The sequence below is a fragment of the Ovis canadensis genome, chromosome 6 (assembly GCF_042477335.2).
Source record: "Ovis canadensis isolate MfBH-ARS-UI-01 breed Bighorn chromosome 6, ARS-UI_OviCan_v2, whole genome shotgun sequence".
In the NCBI taxonomy this organism is placed as follows: Eukaryota; Metazoa; Chordata; class Mammalia; order Artiodactyla; family Bovidae; genus Ovis; species Ovis canadensis.
In genome coordinates, this window is record NC_091250.1 from 132,118,924 (window position 1) to 132,136,504 (window position 17,581).

The following is a 17,581-nucleotide window of genomic DNA, read 5'->3' on the forward strand; positions in this document are numbered from 1 at the left end:
TTTGCAGACGAACCTAAACTCCTGGGACCAGACTCTGAGTCTGATTTCTCACTATAGTTAGGAGCAGGATTCAAATTTAGTTTTTCACTGGCGGAACGGTGGGACGGCAGCAGTCAGTCAGTAGCAGCATTACCTGCATGAACCCCTGACCCCCACCGCCAGCATTTGCACACTTACGACGTAGTCGCAGAAGAGAATGAGGGCGCCTCTCCGCACGATCTCTCTATTGCACATCCCCAGCTTGGAAGCCACGTCGGGATCCTCGTCCTCTCCAGACGTCTCCGGACTCAGCGACTTCGTGCTGGACAGGCTGCGTCTTCTAGAAGGAGCAACAGAAGCTCTGGAGGCGCTCCTGAGGCGGCAGTGGGCTTACTTTCACAACACTGAAGACGATTATTGCCCCGCCCCAGTTCTAACAGTCGGTTTACTCTAAATATGGCCACAGCAGAATGATGTGTGTAAGGCCACTCCTGGTGATCTACTCCTGAGCTACGGGATAAAGCACACGCGGAAAGCTAAAGAAAAGACTTAACAGGCCGGAAACTAAGCTTGACTGAAGGCCGACTCCACCCTGCAGATACACTTCTGTGCTCTCTTCCCATTGGCGGCATCTGATCTCACGGCTACAGCTTCTGGAAGGCCCTGAAAGCTGTCAGGATCCAGAAGAAAGCCCCCCCACGCCCACGTTGCACTCTTCAGTTACCAGCCTAAACATGCCTGCAGGGTCCACGTTATCATGGAAACCCCAACTAAAAGCTTCTCTGAAAAATTAATTCTTCACCAGCGAAGGTTATTTCAGTTCACAGTTACTTCTCACCGTGTTGTTATTCCCATTACGAACAGGTGGGGTCTGCCCGGCTCCGCTCCTTATTTGGGGGATGCATCACCACAGGCTTGTCATTTGCCTATGCACAGGCTTATCATATGCCTCCGATAAGGCATCAATGATGCCGGACTCTGAGATTCTCAATTCTGGCCACCACTCTTAAAACGCAGCAGTTGCTATGCTAGCAAACTGACTCGAGGGACAGTCAAACAAGCCCCTCGCCTCATCGGCCAAGGCTTAGCAGAGATGGAGACAACATCAGGACTAGAATATTCTGAAATGTGTCAACTTTTCCTACGAACATCTCAGCGTTTGGACGAGAACTGGCATAAAAAAATTCTACAGGTAAAAAAATACAAACTTTAATTACCATTTCTGCTCTTCGAGTCAATGGATAAGCGGACGTGCACACAATGCAAAACGGTGCAGCAGTCACAAGCAGCCAGCTCCGAAGTGTGCAACACGGGAATGAACCTGGGCTGCGCAGAGCTAAGTGACAGAAGCCAGACTCAGAGGGTTCACAAGGCACTCTGCAACAGGCCGCACGCAGAGACAGAAGACGGAGCGCGGTCACCAAGGGCGCGCGGGGGAGGGGTGACGGCTCCGGGCATGGGAGCGCCTGCCACGACGGCACTGTCCCAAATCTTGCTTGTGGTGGGCGACCTGACCTCACTGGGCACAGATGAGCACATTCAATGCACTGCAAATTATATGTCGACAGAAACCCTTCCTTTCTCAATCAGCCCTCCTGCCAGCCCCAACATGACCTGCATTCAAGCTCTAACTCTGTTCCGCCATGGTATAGCCTTAAGGGAAAGAGCCTCTGAAGGTGGAGCGGAGAATGTACAATTTAAATATTAGCGGTGGACACAGAGAAAGTCCAATGTCAACCCAAACTTGGTCCCAGGTTGTAGGAGGGCAAGCGCCCAAGACAGATGCTGCCAGCTATTGATAGTGAACGATCTTCCCAAATAGAAGGTGACTGCATATGCAGGACCCGCCCACCTGACAGTAGAAAGCAAAGGATAAGCCCATGAGGATGCAGCCGCCCAGATAAGGAGCAGAGCAGAGCCCACTGTGGCAGCCACGGGTACTTTCAGGACGCGCGGCCTGGGAGCCCGGGCTCAACTGAGAGCCGGCGTGTACTGGGCTGTGTACAGAGCCTCGGTGACAATCTGATGAAGCACTGCTGTATCTGCAGAGTATACATGCAAAAAAAATGGTTTGTACTACTCTGTATCCCAAACTCTAGTAATTCACTTTCACCTTTTGGAAGTGGACATGCGTCCTAACCACCAGTCAAGGACACCGCAAGAAAGGCAAACGACAGCGCAACATCCTTGATGAAGACAGACGCAAACATCCTCAACAAGGTACCAGCAAACCGAACGCAGCAGGACACTAGAAAGATCCCATATCACGATAAGCGGCATTTATTCTAGAGATGCCAAGGACGGTTCTACATCTGTAAACCAACCAATACATCATGTTAACAAAATGAACAAAAAATATACGATCATCTCAACGGAAGCAGAAGCACTTAACAAAGTTCAACATTTATTTATGATAAAAAAAAAAAAACAACCTCTCAGTAAAACGGGTACAGAGAGACCACACATCAACACAACAGAGGCCATTTTTGGCAAACCTACAGCTGACATCGCACACAATGGTGAAGAGCTGAAAGCTTGTCCTCTAAGATTGGGAATAAGACAAGGGTGCCTGCTCTCACCACTTTTATTCAACACAGTATTAGACATCCTCGCCATAACAACTAAGCAAGAAAAAGAAATAAAAGGCATTCAAGTCAGAAAGGAGCATAACTTTCACTACTTCCAAGTGACATGGTACTACACATAGAAAACCCTAAAGGGTCTGCTGAAAACCTGTTAGAAGCAGTAAACGAGTTCAGTAAAACCTCAGCATACTAAATCTACACAGGGAGTCCCCTGTGTGCGAGTGAGCTCTGTCCTAAGCCCAACAAAGTTGGCCCAAGTATTCAGATCAGCTCTGTAAGCCCACTGTATTGTAACAGGCTTATAAATAGCTTTCACACAAATAGCACGTTAAAAAACATACCAAAAAATAAGTCTTACAGTATAGTACCTTGAAAAGTACAGTACAACAGCTGACACACAGGGGTTGGCCCTGAGTGAACAGGCAAGAAAAATTAGTGACTGGGCAGGGAGAGTGGGTGGGAGATGGTAGAGTGGAAGGATCGTCAGCAAGAGGAGACGGAGGGCGAGATGGAGTTTCACTCATCCTGATGTGGATGGCACAGGTTCCAGTTCCTTGCTGGATTCAATTATATCTACTCTCTTAAAAAAAACGATCCAGTGATGTCTGGGTAGTAGCTCTTCTCCTCTCATCATGGACGATACCCTGGTCTTAAAATTAAGACCCTGTACTAGGGCCCTACACAGTCCCGCACAGTACCCAAAGCACAGCCGTCTTAGACGACGCACGCACGCAACACTGCACACCAGACACGTGGGCCTTGTGCGACTCAACACGTGAACACATGTCTGCATCTTTGAAAGCTCACAACGCGGAGGCCTGTGTGTAGGGGACTTACTGTATACAGAAATCCGTGGCATTTTCATACACCAATAACAAGCTATCAGAGAAATGAGTGAAACCCCATTAACAATTTCATTGAAAATAATAAACTAGGAAGAAATGCAACCAAGGAGGTGAAACTTTGAGACGCTGATGAAAGAGACACGAACGAGTGGAAAGATACTCCTTGCTCGCGGATTAGAAGAATTAATACTGTTAAAGGGCCTCCCAGGTGGCTCAGAGGGAAAGAACCCACCTGCAAGGCAGGAGACGCAGGTTCAATCCCTAAGTTGGAAATATCCCCTGGAAAAAGAAATGGCAACCCACTCCAGAACTCCTGCCTGGGAAATCCCATGGACAGAGGAGCCTGGCGGACTACAGTCCACAGGGTCGCAAAGAGCTGGACACGGCTGAATGAGTAAACAACAATATTGTTAAAATGCCCATAACGCACAGAGCAGTCTATAAACTCACTGCAATCCCTATCCACATCCCAGCGGCATTTTTCACAGCACCTGAACAGACTTCTAAAATTCACACAGAACCTGTAAAAGACTCTTCTTTCTCACAAGCTTGAGAAAGAAGAACAGAACTGGAGGTATCACGCGCCCTGATTTCAAACTACACTACAAACCTACAGCAATCAGAACAATACGGCACTGACCTAAACCCAGACACGGAGGCCAAGGAAACAGCAGACAGAGGGCCTAGAAATGGACGCACACTGATGCGCCAGTTTAGGCTATGACAGGTGGAAATAAACAAGCTGGGGGATCACGTGTGCGCACACGCATGTACGCACGTATGTTAACCTGTGACCGCAGGCAAGTTACTTTACTTCTCTGGGCAAAGAAGTTTTCTCATCTGTAATAAACATGCATTACTAGAGGTTTTAATAACTTATTATAACAGGAAGCCCTTAGAACAATACCTGGCACTTGGTGCTATATACGTAAAAGTGACCTTTTACGTATCACCTTTTAGTGATCACTTGGTGATCTATACGTAAAGGGCCTTTACCAAGGTATTACCATTGCTTCTATTATCAGGGTAATTAAATCACTAACTCATGTTAGTCCTGGGAATACAGTGAGGGCCCTTGGGATAACATTCTGCAGGGTAAGGGAGATGGAAACCAAACTGTCACTCAAATAAACATCTAATTACAGTTTCAACACATGCCAGAAAAAAGAGGCAAAGGCTGGAGTGACAGCAGACAGTGTGAGACTTCACCAATCAAAGAGAAATCACGAAGCTTTCCTGAGGAAGCGAAGACTGAGCTAAGAACCCAGGATGGACGGCCTTCCTGTATCTGCTAATATATGGAGAGAAATCAGGAAAATTTAAGTTCGACTGTAAAAATCTGGCAAAAACTAAATCAGTATCACAAACCTGAGGCCTGTGCCTCAAACCCATTCGCTCTCACTAACTCTAGATAGTGGTCTGTTTCATAAGGGGTGGCCCACGCCCTTTGACCTCTCACCTGGAAACTCTCTCGTGTCCCCATTTCCCATTACTCTGCTTCCCTCCAGCGCAGACCTCCTCCTGACCACTGTTTGGAGCTGCTCTCTAAAGGCCCTTGCCCATCTTTTTTCCTTCACTTCTATTTTGAAACCTTTCAAACCAACAGAAAAACTGAAAGAATAACTCAATTAACAGTCACAGACTCTTCACCTAGATTCAGCTACAGCAGGCTGCCACTCTTGTGCTCAGGCACACACACACTCACTGCACACGCACACACTCTGCACACACACGTAGTTTGGGGGCCTGCACCATTCAAGAGCCATCTGCAGGTCGAGAGACTGTACCCCCAGGCACCTCGGCAGGCGTCTCCCCCAGAAGCTGCTCGTAAGCGAACGCACGGAGCAACGAGGGCTTGTTCCAAGGAGTACGCCCACTGCTGGAGCTGACGGCCAGGTGCTCAGGAGCTGGGGTGCCAGCCTCTGGTGTTCCTGCCGTCGCCCCAGGACGAGCCTGGGGAGTCTCACCACGTCCTCCCCATCATACCAGGCAGGCCTAGGTGGGGAGGGGCCTGAGCTAGCTGTGAGGACCCGCAGGTGCGAGGCGGGCAGACAGAAGGGAGACAGCACCCACCACAGGGCCTTGGTGTGCAGGGCAGGCCCCTCAGACCAGACACCAGGAGCCCCAGGAGCCGGGCAGAAATGCAGAGTCCTGGGCCCCACTCTCTGGGTGAATCCAATCTGATTTGAACAAGCCCCCCAGGGCTATTCACAGGCACAGTGAAGAAGCTCTCAAGGAAGAGACTCTGACTTTCCGTTCCTGACTCACGGCACTGAAGCCACTATGGCGGGCTTAAACTGTCCTCGAAGCACATCAGACACTCACGGTCTGCTCCCCCGGCTCGCCATGAGCACACGGAGGGCGGGAAACACTGACTCCTCCTCCGCACACCCCACGGCACACAGCATAGGGCAGGCAGGCACCTGTGCAGCCCACCGGCACAGCCTCGCGCCGAGTAGAGAGGGGCTGACCTCGGCCCTGCAGCCTCCTGTTTCCAGAGCTTTCTCTCCTGGGGGGCTCTTGAGTCTTCCAGAAACACTGCCCTGGGGACTCAGTTTTGGGCGGGGGTGGGGAGGGGCAGTGATCAAAGCTTTTATCTCCACATACGCACACGTGGCTAGGCAAGGGGGGCCCCAAATCAGAGTCAGACCTGAAAACTTTTTACAAAAAGAAGGCCACCCACAATCACATACTTTCTAAGTCTTTCTGAATGACAAAAAATAAGGTAGTTTTGAAACCCGGCTAAATAATGACTGCATTATCTAAGAATAACCAGAACCACATTTAACTTATAACAAAGTTAAGACGTTGCAACATGTCTGGCTCTGGAACCAATTTAAGAACAAGAACCCAGCAGGAGGGACACAGGACAAGAATGGCCCATAAGATGGACCAGTGTCAAAGAGCTTGCAAGGAAGTCACGTGTGAAAAGCAGCAGCTCTTCTGAATGCCTGCAGTCAAACCACATTTCCCTGCAACGGTGTCCAGGACAGAAAGAGGGATGGGCAGCAGAGACTTTCAGTGTCTCGGGGAGACCGGGCCGAGCTCCGGCCGCTGCGAGCCGCGCACGGGAGCCGGGCGGGCCTGCTGGGGGAGCGCACGTACTTGGGCGTCTGCTGCACCTCCGCCCACCAGCGGTAGTCGGTGTGGCCGACGAGCAGCAGGATCTGACACCAGAGCAGCACCAGGGCCGGGTGCGTGGGGACCACGGAGCGCACCCGCGCGTTCAGGCTCTCCAGGCTGTAGAAGCCGTCGTCCGCACCGTCCCTCAGGAGCCTCGAGGCAGCGGCAGTGATCCTCCGGAACGTCCCTGGAAACAACCCGGAACAGAGCGGATTACGGGGACACGTCTGTGCTGCTCCTCGCGGCCCAACGCTTCACAGCCTCGTGCAGCTTCTACACCAAAGGGGTACACGCAGGGCTCCTTCCTACAGTCGCACGTTCAGGACACCTGGCACTTAGGAAACTCCAGCCTGACAACTCGCTTCCTTAACCGAGCGGCCACGGAAGCGGGTGCCCCACCGTACCCTCCTCCCCAGAGAGACCAGGCTCTCCAGGGGCTCCGAGCAGGAAGCCTCGCTGGTGCTGACAGTGGACGCAGCACCACAAAAAGGGCAGCAGCCCCTACGTGGCCTGCAGTCAGGCCACTGCAGCCAGGACAGCCCAAGCCACAGCCCTGAGGGCGGGCAGGGCGCGACCGTCCTGCAGGCTCCAGCAAGCTGCGGGCCGGGCGGCCCCCATGCCCACCATGGCACGACCACCCGGGCGGGCCGGCCAGGCAGGCAGGCATCTGCGCTCGGCCCCGCACATCAGCAGCAGCCCCAGGCAGGCTCTGCTGCAGCTTCCCCACAGCGTCCTCCTTAGGGCCCAGATCTCCCCCAGGGCAGAGGGGGTTCATGTTTTCCTCTAGCCCACCTCGGGATGGACACGAAGCCAGCTCCACACGCCCCGCCCCGCCCCACCCAAGACGCACCCACCCGAAGGACTCGACTTTCTCCACAAAAGAGAAATGCTACTTTGGCCCACACATAGAGGGCCCATTTGAAGACACCGGGAAGCGAGCTGGGCCTGCAGGAAGGCAGCGAGGGGGGCAGGAATGCAGCCCGCGGCTGGGCAGGCGTCTGCAGGGCGGTGGGAAAGGGCAGGCGACGGGACGACTGGACAACACGGTGAGCAGCAGGGAGCCTCACGGTGGCCACAGGCCAGACCCAGCCCTGCCCGTGGCAAAGCGATGGGCACTGCCGCTCGCTGCCGGCGCCCCCTGCTTCCACCTGGGCACCCGGTTCCCAGCGTTTGGAAAGTGGAAACCAGGTGCCTTCTTGTGTGTTTGCGCCAGATGGAATCCGACACAGGCCAAGGACTGTGGGGTTCACTCCCCTCCTCTAACACGAGGGGCAACACAGTGAGAACACAAGGCCGTTACTCAGACTGGTTCCTGTTTTAAGAAATAACACCTGAAATGGGCAAATTCAAAGGTTTCAATTTTCACTGAGGGTGAGATTATTGTCATTGTTTAAGCAATGCAAAAACAAAAATTACCAACTTTAGATGCTAAAGGTACCTTATTTATATAAAAGTACGAGATGATTTAATTTTATCTCAAAACCAATCAACACAGTAATTCTGCCCCCTACTGTCTTAAAAGAAACGGTGTCGAAATACACGAGGAGCTAAAAACGAGACGTTAATACACACCCATCACCGTTTATTTACAAATACTGACAGTACACGGTGATCAAAACCATCCCCAAGGAAAAAAAGGCAAAATGGTTGTCTGAGGAGGCCTTATAAATAGCTGAGAAAAGAAGAGAAGCGAAAGGCAAAGGAGAAAAGGAAGGATATACCCATTCAAATGGCGAGTTCCAAAGAATAGCAAGGAGAGATAAAAAGCCTTCCTCAGCGATCAATGCAAAGAAATAGAGGAAAGTGATAGAATGGGAAAGACCAGAGATCTCTTCAAGAAAACTAGAGACACCAAGGGAACATTTCATGCAAAGGTGGGCTCGATAAAGAACGGAATCGGTATGAACCTAATGAAAACAAAAGATACTAAGAAGAGGTGGCAAGAATACACAGGAAAACTGTACAAAAAAGATCCTGATGACCCAAATAACCATGACAGTGAGATCACTCACCTAGAGCCAGACATCTTAGAGTGCAGAGGCAAGTGGCCTTAGGAAGCATCGCTATGAACAAAGCTAGTGGAGGTGATGGAATTCAGTGGAGCTACTCAAGTCCTAAATGGTGATGCAGAGTTCATCATGCGGAATGCAGGGCTGATAAAGCACAAGCCAGAATCAAGATTGCCTGGAGAAAGGTCAATAACCTCAGATATGCAAATGACACCACCCTTATGGCAGAAAGTGAAGAGGAACTAAAGAGCTTCTTGATGAAGCTGAAAGAGGAGAGTGAAAAAGCTGGCTTAAAATTCAACATTCAAAAATCTAAGATCATGGCATCTGGTCCCATCACTTCATGGCAAAGATGGGGAAAAAAATGGAAACAGAGAGACACTATTTTCTTGGGCTCCAAAATCAGTGCAGATGGTGACTGCAGCCATGAAATTAAAAAACACTTGCTCCTTGGAAGAAAAGCTATGATAAACCTAGACAGCATATTAAAAAGCAGAGACATTACTTTGCTGACAAAGATCCACCTAGTCCAAGCTATTGTTTCTCCAGCAGTCACGTATGGATGTGAGAGCTGGACCATAAAGAAGGCTGAGCCCCAAAGAATTGATGCTTTTGAACTGTGGTGTTGGAGAAGACTCTTGAGAGTCCGTTGGACTGTAAGGAGATCCAACCAGTCCATTAGAAGGACTGATGCTGAAGCTGAAGCGCCAATACTTTGGCCATGTGAAGAGCTGACTCATTGCAAAAGACCCTGATGCTGGGCAAGACTGAAGGCAGGAGGAGAAGGGGACGACAGAGGATGAGACGGTGGGATGGCATCATCGACTCGATGGACTTGTTTCAACAAGCTCCGACAGATGGTGATGGACAGGGAGGCCTGGCGTGCTGCAGTCCATGTGGTCACAGAGTCGGACACGACTGAGTGACCGAATAAGGAACAGTAAGAACCAAGTGAACAATCTCCAAAGACATGAGCTGCGACACCCAGGTGCCCCGATGCCTGGCCGGGGCTCCTGAGCAGGGCACAGCTGCTCACGCTCCACTCCACATGCGGTGTTCAAATTTATCCAAAATTAGGTCAAATAGAAGCACTTCAGCCACAGCAGTGGCTTCCAGAGCCCACGGGCCGCATGCAGCCAGAAGCAGCTGGGTCAGCGCAGACACAGAACCCCTGCTCGCTGCAGGAAGCTGGCTGGACGGCGCTGCAGCAGGTCTAAGAGTACCTTGCTGGCCTCTGAGAAAAGGAAGAAGGTTAGAACAGCAGAGGAGCGAACACCTTGCCGGGCACAGAAACCCCTGGGTGTGGCGAAGGCCGCAGAGTGCACCGCTCTTACCAAAGAAGGTGGAAAGCAGCCCCCTGCCGTGCACGGGGGTCAGACACACACCAAAAGACGGCCAAATACGGAAGTGACCCACATGCTAGAAGCAGCGGACTCTTCAGCGGCTTAATGACCCTCTCAACTTCACACTCGCTATGGCGGGTTGGTGGGGCATAGATTGCAAGATCCTCCGAAAGAAATCTGTTTCCGTGTAAAGTGAGTAAGGTGGCTTGAAGCTATAACCCATTATCACAAACTCTAGCCACACCCCAGGGCCAAGGGCGCTCGCAGTCACATGGTGCAGCTGAGGAGGCATCCCGCCCCATCACTCTCGGTCCCGCCGCCTCCCAGGCCCTCTGGCCCTCGCTGCTCTCAGGAACTCTCCAAAGAGCCAGCTCCTTCTCTTCCAGGCCTCAGCTCTGCGGCCGGCGAGGAGAGCCTGCCCTGTGCTGCCTGCCACTGTCTTGTTTCCTGATCAGGAGAGGTCAGGACCCTCGGCGGCATCTCTGTGAACCGTCTGAGTCGTGAGACCGACAGCTGCAGAGGCAGGAATCGCGTCAGCTCTACTGACCACCTCACGCCCCGGCCCGGCCCGGCAGCGGGTGGCTCGGCACCTCTCTACTAAGCGAGTAAAGGCTGAGGATGGCAACGACCTTCTGCTTCAGCGGTACATACCTGCCTGCGTGCTTTAGTTTGCATTAAGGTGATATACACACGAGTGGGATTTGAACTCATGTGTATGTATTGCTTTGATGCAAATTAAAAACCTTGTACCAGAGAAGTATTTCTGATTCCCACCTCTCTGAAGGCAACTTCTCATTACTCTGCCTGCAGTTCTGGTCGCTTCCTCAGAGCTCACCCCGATGCGCTCTTGTCACCTGCAGCAGACGCTCAAGGTGCTCCGTCTACTCCGCTTACGGCCGTTGTTTGTTGTTCAGTTGCTGAATCGTGTCCAACTGTTCGCAACCCCATAAACTGCAGCACGCCAGGCCCTGTCCTTCACCCTCCCCCGCAGTTTGCTCAAACTCATGTCCACTGAGTCAGTGATGCCCTCCAACCATCTCATCCTCTGTCACCCCCTTCTCCTCCTGCCCTTAATCTTTCCCAGCATCAGGGAAAGATTTTCCAGTGAGTTGGCTCTTCTCATCAGGTGGCCAAAGTATTGGGGTTTTAGCTTCAGCATCAGTCCTTCCAATGAATATTCAGGACTGATCTCCTTTAGGATGGACTGGTTTCATCTCCTTCCAATCCAAGGGACTCTCAAGAGTCTTCTCCAACACCACAGTTCAAAAGCATCATTCTTCGGCATTCAGCTTTCTTTATGGTCCAACTCTCGCGTCCACACATGACTACTGGAAAAGTCATAGCTTTGACTATATGGACCTTTGTTGGCAAAGTAACATCTCTGTGTTTTAACACACTATCTAGGTTTGCCATAGCTTTTCTCCCCTCGCTACTGGAAAGTAAAGGAAGGCTGTCCAAGCTCTCAGCGGGCCCAGGGTGACCGGGTCACCCAGGGCTGCATCCGTTGCTCGGAGGACTCATGCAGCCCTGAGACCGCAAGTCAGAGGCCCTCCCTCCTGCCATGGGGAAGGAGCCCACCAGAGAACAGAGCCAGCACAGTAAGAGCTGAGACACGGAAATACGCCACGTGGCCACAGAATGAAGCGCACCAGAGGCCGCCACCCAAAGAGCACCCACTCCCACACTCCCAGATGTGCTGCAGGTCTGGGCCAAGCTTTCCTGCTGTTTGTGTTTCCTGAGATTAGAACTGCCTTTTGCTTTTCTTGCCGAAAAAAGAAAGACATGCCTGTACCCGACAGCTAGCAAGACCACTGCTTTTGAAAACACTCGTTCCTCTTGAAAACCTCAGGCTGCTGCCTCTGCCTGCTACAGGGCAGGGACTCTGTGACGTCTCTCTCTCTCTCTCTCGTGCAATGACTTTCAAAATTCACAATCATATATAAAGGCCTCCCCGAATCTTTAAAAGAGGAGAGGCCCTCAGATTCACGTCCGCACAGCAGAGCTGGCTCCGCGCTCACCTGCACGCCGGGCGCGCGGGCAGGGCGGGGGACACAGACGCTCTAGCCAGGCTAGCGCGGTGCACCTACCCGACTTGAAGATGTGGATGAGACACATGAGCAGCGTGCCCAGCTCCTGGCAGTAGAAGGTGTGCTGCTGCTCGCTCACCTCCACCCTCAGCTGCTTTGTGACGATGTCCTCTAAAAGGATGCCAACCAGTTGGAGCAGAAACCTTCAGAGAAAGGGAGAAGCGGGGACCAAAGTAGGTGGCTGTTACAGGGCACTCCCGGGAAGTGCGCCCATGAACACAGTGCACACAGCGGACACAGGCAGAGTCCAACGCAAGTGAAGGAAAACAGCGAAGCGTCCGTCGCGCAGCCATGCCGACTCTGTGCAACCTCATGGACCGCCAGGCTCCTGTTATTAGGATTTCCAGGCAAGAGTATTAGAGTGGGTTGCCATTTCCTTCTCCAGAGGATCTTCCCGACCGAGGAATCAAACCCGGGTCTCTTGCACTGCAGGTGAATTCTTCACCGTCTGAGCCACCAGGGAAGCCCAGTAAGATGAGAGGGTGTTTAACACCACCCCTCTGGATGAAGGCACTTGACCTCTCCGTGCACTTGACCTCTTTCCTCTCTAACAAGATGCGATAACCACATCACCTTTGAGGGAGTGTCAGCAGGCTAAAGTGGCCTGTGGTGTTCCTTCAAGGCTTTCAGCCATCAAACGGGCTGATGCCCACCACAGGGCGCTCCTGCAGCCTGCACCTCAGCCACTCGCCTAACCGCGATGGCGAGAGCCACCGGCTGCGTGCTGACCAGGGACAAAAGAATGCTGCGCACATTCCCCCGCCTCATCTCACGACGACCTCTACCTACAGCCAACCAAGGGTGGCACACGGGCAGCACGCGGGCAGGAAGTGAGCTCCCAGGACACGTTCCGTGGGCTCTAACTCGAATCCAGCAGGGGAGGAGGCACACTTGTCTAACAGCAACTCTGTACAGTGCCCGAGCTGTGAGCGCAGCCTCCAAGGGGCTTCCCAAAATCGACACGGGCAGACATGATTTGATGCCACAAATACACTGAAGGGGCTTCCCAGGTGGCTCAGTGGTAAAGAATCTGGCTGCAATGTGGGAGATGCAGGTTCAATCCCTGGATCAGGAAGATCCCCTGGAGAAGGGAATGCCAACACGCTCCAGTATTCTCATCTGGAGAATCCCACGGACAGAGGAGCCTGGTGCGCTACAGGCCATAGGGTCGCAAAGACTCGGACACGACTGAATGGCCAAGTACACCCAGGGATACGGAGGGGAGCGCAGCAGAGCGTCCACCTGGCAGGGAGCAGGATTCTATCGCCCACGGTGTCAGGAGGGCAGTACACAGCGGGGAGGAACAGAAGTGGGTCTTTTTAGTGGGTCTTCCTACGTTTTCCAATTCTCTGCAGGCAGCGCACCCACCGACTACTCTGGGCAGTCTTCAGAGGGTCTGATTCAGGACCTGACCGAGCCTGCAGAGGGGCAGGACCAAGGGCCAGAGACGAGGCTGGCTGGGCAAAGAGAACACACCGGCTCCTTAACCCACCTTGTCGGTCTTACGGCTCCAACACCACATGACCGCCTAAGGTCACGGACTAGACGAGGCGCGTACCTGGCAAACGTTTCTTCTGGCAGATTCTTCGTCTGTCTCCCTTCGCTGAGCTCCTCCGGGGCTGAAGCACTGTCCCCATCTCTCAACCTACTGATTGTCGAACAGGAGACCAAGTTCGGAGAGAAGGAGAGCTCCTGGATGCGGGACAGGACGATGTCCTCGGTCGACTGGGAAATCAGCACCCGCAGGATGGCCAGGATGCCTGATACCCACAGCTGGACCGTGCTCACCACCGCCTGGGGACAGAGCGGGGGAGGCGCTGCTGAGGAGAACAGCCAGACTCCCCCCGCCAATGCCAGTTACGAAAACCCCCGGCTTGACAATGGCCCCCAGAGCCCCTGTCTCACTGGTTCTCAAAGTGCAGCCCGGACCAGCGGCCTCAATGCTGCCTGGGAACCCGTGAAACAGGCAAAGTCTCCACCCCCAGCCCTGCAGACGATCCCCAGGCGCACCAGGTGGGGGACCCAGAATGCCACCAGGAGCCGGGTACTCACCAGGGTGTCTGGGGTGACGAACATACTCCGTAAAAGCATGTCCACGGGGCGCAGGGAGGAGGGGGCCAAAATCTCAAACAACGTGTTCAGCACTCCCAGGGCCTCGTGAGAATCAATGTGCACCTGTTGCAAGTGAATGTCGCAGACGTGTCCCCGAAAGCCAGCAGAGAAAAGGCCAGCACTGCCCTCCACACGACGCGTCTCACGGCCCGATGACCTGGACCATCCCATCGTTCCCACCCCCCAAAACTTCCATACGACCCAACGTCAGCTGCAAACCAAGGAAACAGTTTCTTAGAACAATACCGTAACAGCTAGATTTTTTTTCCCACAGTGGAAATCTTTTCCTTTCATTTAGATTTTCACTAAATAAACCAAATATGCTTTCTGCAAAAATTCAAATAGGTACAAGTATGAGATTTAATCAGCTGAGCCCGCGTGGCCTGACACAGCCCCACCGCACCGGGGACCGGCCCCTCCAGTGTCTCTTCCTGCGCGCACAGCTCACCCGCACGGGCGTCACACTCTCTGTCTTCTACCTCCTTTCACTCTCTTCACCTGCGCTCCATCCCCACCCCACCACCGAGTAAACAGCGTTAGCAAATTAGTGCAGTTCTCTTTAACTTCCTCCACATTCCTAACCTGTAGAGAAGTTTTTAAGTTGTTTCGAAAAATCGTATTTTGTCTCTGCTTTTTGTTCCATTAAAAATATGATGAAGAACGGGTTTCAAACCTTAAGCTTACTTTTAAAGCAGGCAGAATGGTCTGGATCAAGTCTGCACACAGCGCACTCTCCCGCCGCCCCGCCGCTGAGCCCGTCACCGCTGACAGTGCACACGGCCACAGCTGCGGAAGTGCCTTCTCTCCTAGGTTTCGAACACTGTGCCGCCTGCTCCTCCGGCCCCCATCCCCGCCCCCATCCAGTCAGCAGGGCCGCTCACGCCTCCCAGGGCTCGGCCGCCTCCGAGTGCCCCCGCCCCCTCAAGCCTGACCTCCAGGCTGGCACTCGAGGGGCTTGCTTCAGCCTCCTCAGGGACCTCCTGCTCTCCCAACCCAACACGCCCGGATGAGGCTCCAAGCTCCCCCTGAATCCCGCTTGTCCAGGCGGCCCCTAAGCCATCGCCTCACTGCCACTGACCTGCCCCTCCTCTCATGCCCACCGAAGCCGTCAGCACAGCTCACGGGTTCTGCTTCTGAGCTGTGTCCCGTGGGCGCCCCTTCCTGCCCCTCTGTCCCCATGCCCAGGTCCACGCAGGCCCTGAGCTGTGAACGGCCCTCTCCGCTACCCCCACCCTGACCGCCTGTTCAGCTCTCAGATTCACCCTACCCTCCTCCTTCTGAGCCCCCCTGAGGGCTCCCACACGCCCCCCCCCCCCAAGCGAGCTTCCCCAGGTGTCTGCTCTGGTCACCCTCACGTCCTTCGAGTCCCCAGGAGCATCCCCCCTCCACGACCCTCGTCGGACACTATAGACAGTCACCAGGCCCTCTGCTGGCTGTCCACCCCCAGTACAGCATCCTCTGGGGCCAGGAGGGCAGGCGTGGTCATGGGGGGACGTGCAAATGCACCCCGCGCCGTGCCCCTGGCCCACAGACCGCCCTGCACGCGGCACCACTGGCGGGGAAGGTATGCTGGGTGTTCACCCCGCACCGCGGCCTGCCGCCTCCTCAGTGTCTGCGGTGAGAGGAGCGCAGAGCGCACGGAGCCCCACCCTGGAGATGCGGACCTGCGGCCATGGATGCCTCGGCCAGCTTAAAACAGCAGAGCCACCCACTCACTAAAACTGCATCTTATCAGGCCTTCCCTGGTGGTCCAGGGGTTGGGACGCCCTCCTTCCGCTGCCTGAAGCCTGGGTTTGATCCCTGGTCGGGACCTGAGATCCTGCAGCCGCATGTCATGTGCTGGCCGACAAAACAATCCTGTGTATCTGTTGCTCTTACCAGATGCCACAACCCTGCCCACTCTCCCCGGCCCCGCCCCGGCCTCAGGATGACAGTCTGTGAGGAGAGCAGAGCAGGCAGCTGAGGCTGTGGAGACAGGGCCTACCTGCTCCCGCCAGCGCCAAGAGCCATGGGCACCACACCGCCCAGAGCACTCGCTCTCGAGCTGGCCGACCCGGACGAGCTGATGGGCACCTGCTGGCAGCACCCACGGCGCCTCACCCAGAGCTCTGCCGGCCGCAGGCACGGTCTCCTGGCTGCAGGCACGGTCTCTGGAGGGACCATCTTTGCCGCATCCCTGCCGCCGGCTCCAAAGGCAGTGCTGCGCCTGGGCAGGGCGTCCAGCCCTGGACCCCGCATGGGTGGAGCCCACCGACGGCATCGTTCAACCACAGAAATCCTAAGTGACGCCTTACTGCCAGGCTGCTCTGTAAGCGGTAAGAGAAAACCCTCCCCAACAGAGCAAACAGGAAGGAGGCAGGGTGAGCAGGAAAGGAGGCAGCCCTGAGGCGCTGTGGGAGCCGGGCCGTCTCTGAACCAGGCTCCGCACTGGCCCGGGCTCACGCGTAACGCTGATAAAACGCGCCCGCTGGGAGTGAGCCCGAGCACGCAGCTCCACGGCTGGCCCCACGGGAGGTGCGGGCGGGGGTGGGGGAAGACGCACCTGCTGCTTGGCCAGCATCGGGAGGATGACGTCAGCCACCTGCCGGGACAGCCGCTTCCACCTGTCCTCGCTCTCCTTGTGGCACTGCCGCAGGACCAGCGTGAACATCTCCAGCACCTGCGGGGACGGCCCAGACGCTCGAGCCCAGCCTGTGCGCCCCGGGTGCCGCACACACCGGGCGGACCCAGTGCGGCCACGCCTCGGGTCTTCCCAGGCTCCAACCAGAGGAAAGCCGGGCTCCTCTCGCAGCCACACCTCGGGCCTTCCCAGGCTCCAACCAGAGGAAAGCCGGGCTCCTCTCAGCCTCGGGCAGAGCACAGGTGCAGGACCGGACCGCTGCGCAGGGCCCCCAGCTCCCATGAGCCTTCCCCTCTGTTCTGTGTGCTCTGCAAAGGTCCCCTCCCGCTGATGACGGTTTACTTCAGCAGAGTTCGCTGTGGCTGAGCCCCAGTTTGTCGTGATCCCTCCTAAACAGAGACCCCGAATGCCTGTTTGGTAAACATGGTCTTGCGGGCACGAGGCCACCATGAACCTCCTGCCAGGACCGCGCCTGTCACGACAGCAGACAGGGAGAGACGCAGGCGCCAGGCAGCCTGCAAAGCCGAAAATGCTTAATCCAGAGACAGTCTACAGCCCAGTCGATGAAATGCCACGTTCCAGGCGGAGCCCACTCCCTGGAAAGCCTGCCAGGCCACCGCCCCCCACAGTGGCCTCTCCGTTCCCAGAACCCAGCGGCACTTACGCAGAGGCAGGCAACTCTGCACTGCGCCCCGTCTTCCCAAACCAAGGCCAGCCTCGCTCTGTCCCGTAAGCCAGGCTGGGGACGCACGGGACACCAGCCCACTGCCTGCCAAGAGCTGGGCAGTGGCTCTCGAGCCTCTTATGGAAGTTGTACTTTTAATTGTATGGGATTTAATTCAACACTAAGTATTTAGTTAAATATTACCTAGGTTAAG

The 17,581-nt window shown here is 54.5% G+C and overlaps 1 protein-coding gene across 7 annotated transcripts in view; it reads right to left on the reverse strand.

Annotated features, from left to right (window-relative positions):
- Nucleotides 1-17,581, reverse strand: part of HTT (huntingtin) — a 122,579-nt gene that overhangs the window by 23,353 nt on the left and 81,645 nt on the right. For 5 of the 7 annotated variants that reach the window (XM_069594839.1, XM_069594836.1, XM_069594835.1 and 2 more), the window contains 6 exons: nt 16,626-16,742; nt 14,024-14,146; nt 13,530-13,765; nt 11,972-12,114; nt 6,515-6,719; nt 178-352 (listed from right to left, as the gene is read on the reverse strand). In XM_069594839.1, the coding sequence (XP_069450940.1) occupies nt 178-352; nt 6,515-6,719; nt 11,972-12,114; nt 13,530-13,765; nt 14,024-14,146; nt 16,626-16,742 (999 nt within the window). The remainder of the gene's footprint in view (nt 1-177; nt 353-6,514; nt 6,720-11,971; nt 12,115-13,529; nt 13,766-14,023; nt 14,147-16,625; nt 16,743-17,581) is intronic. The other 2 variants (XM_069594838.1, XM_069594834.1) reach the window with 1 other exon arrangement.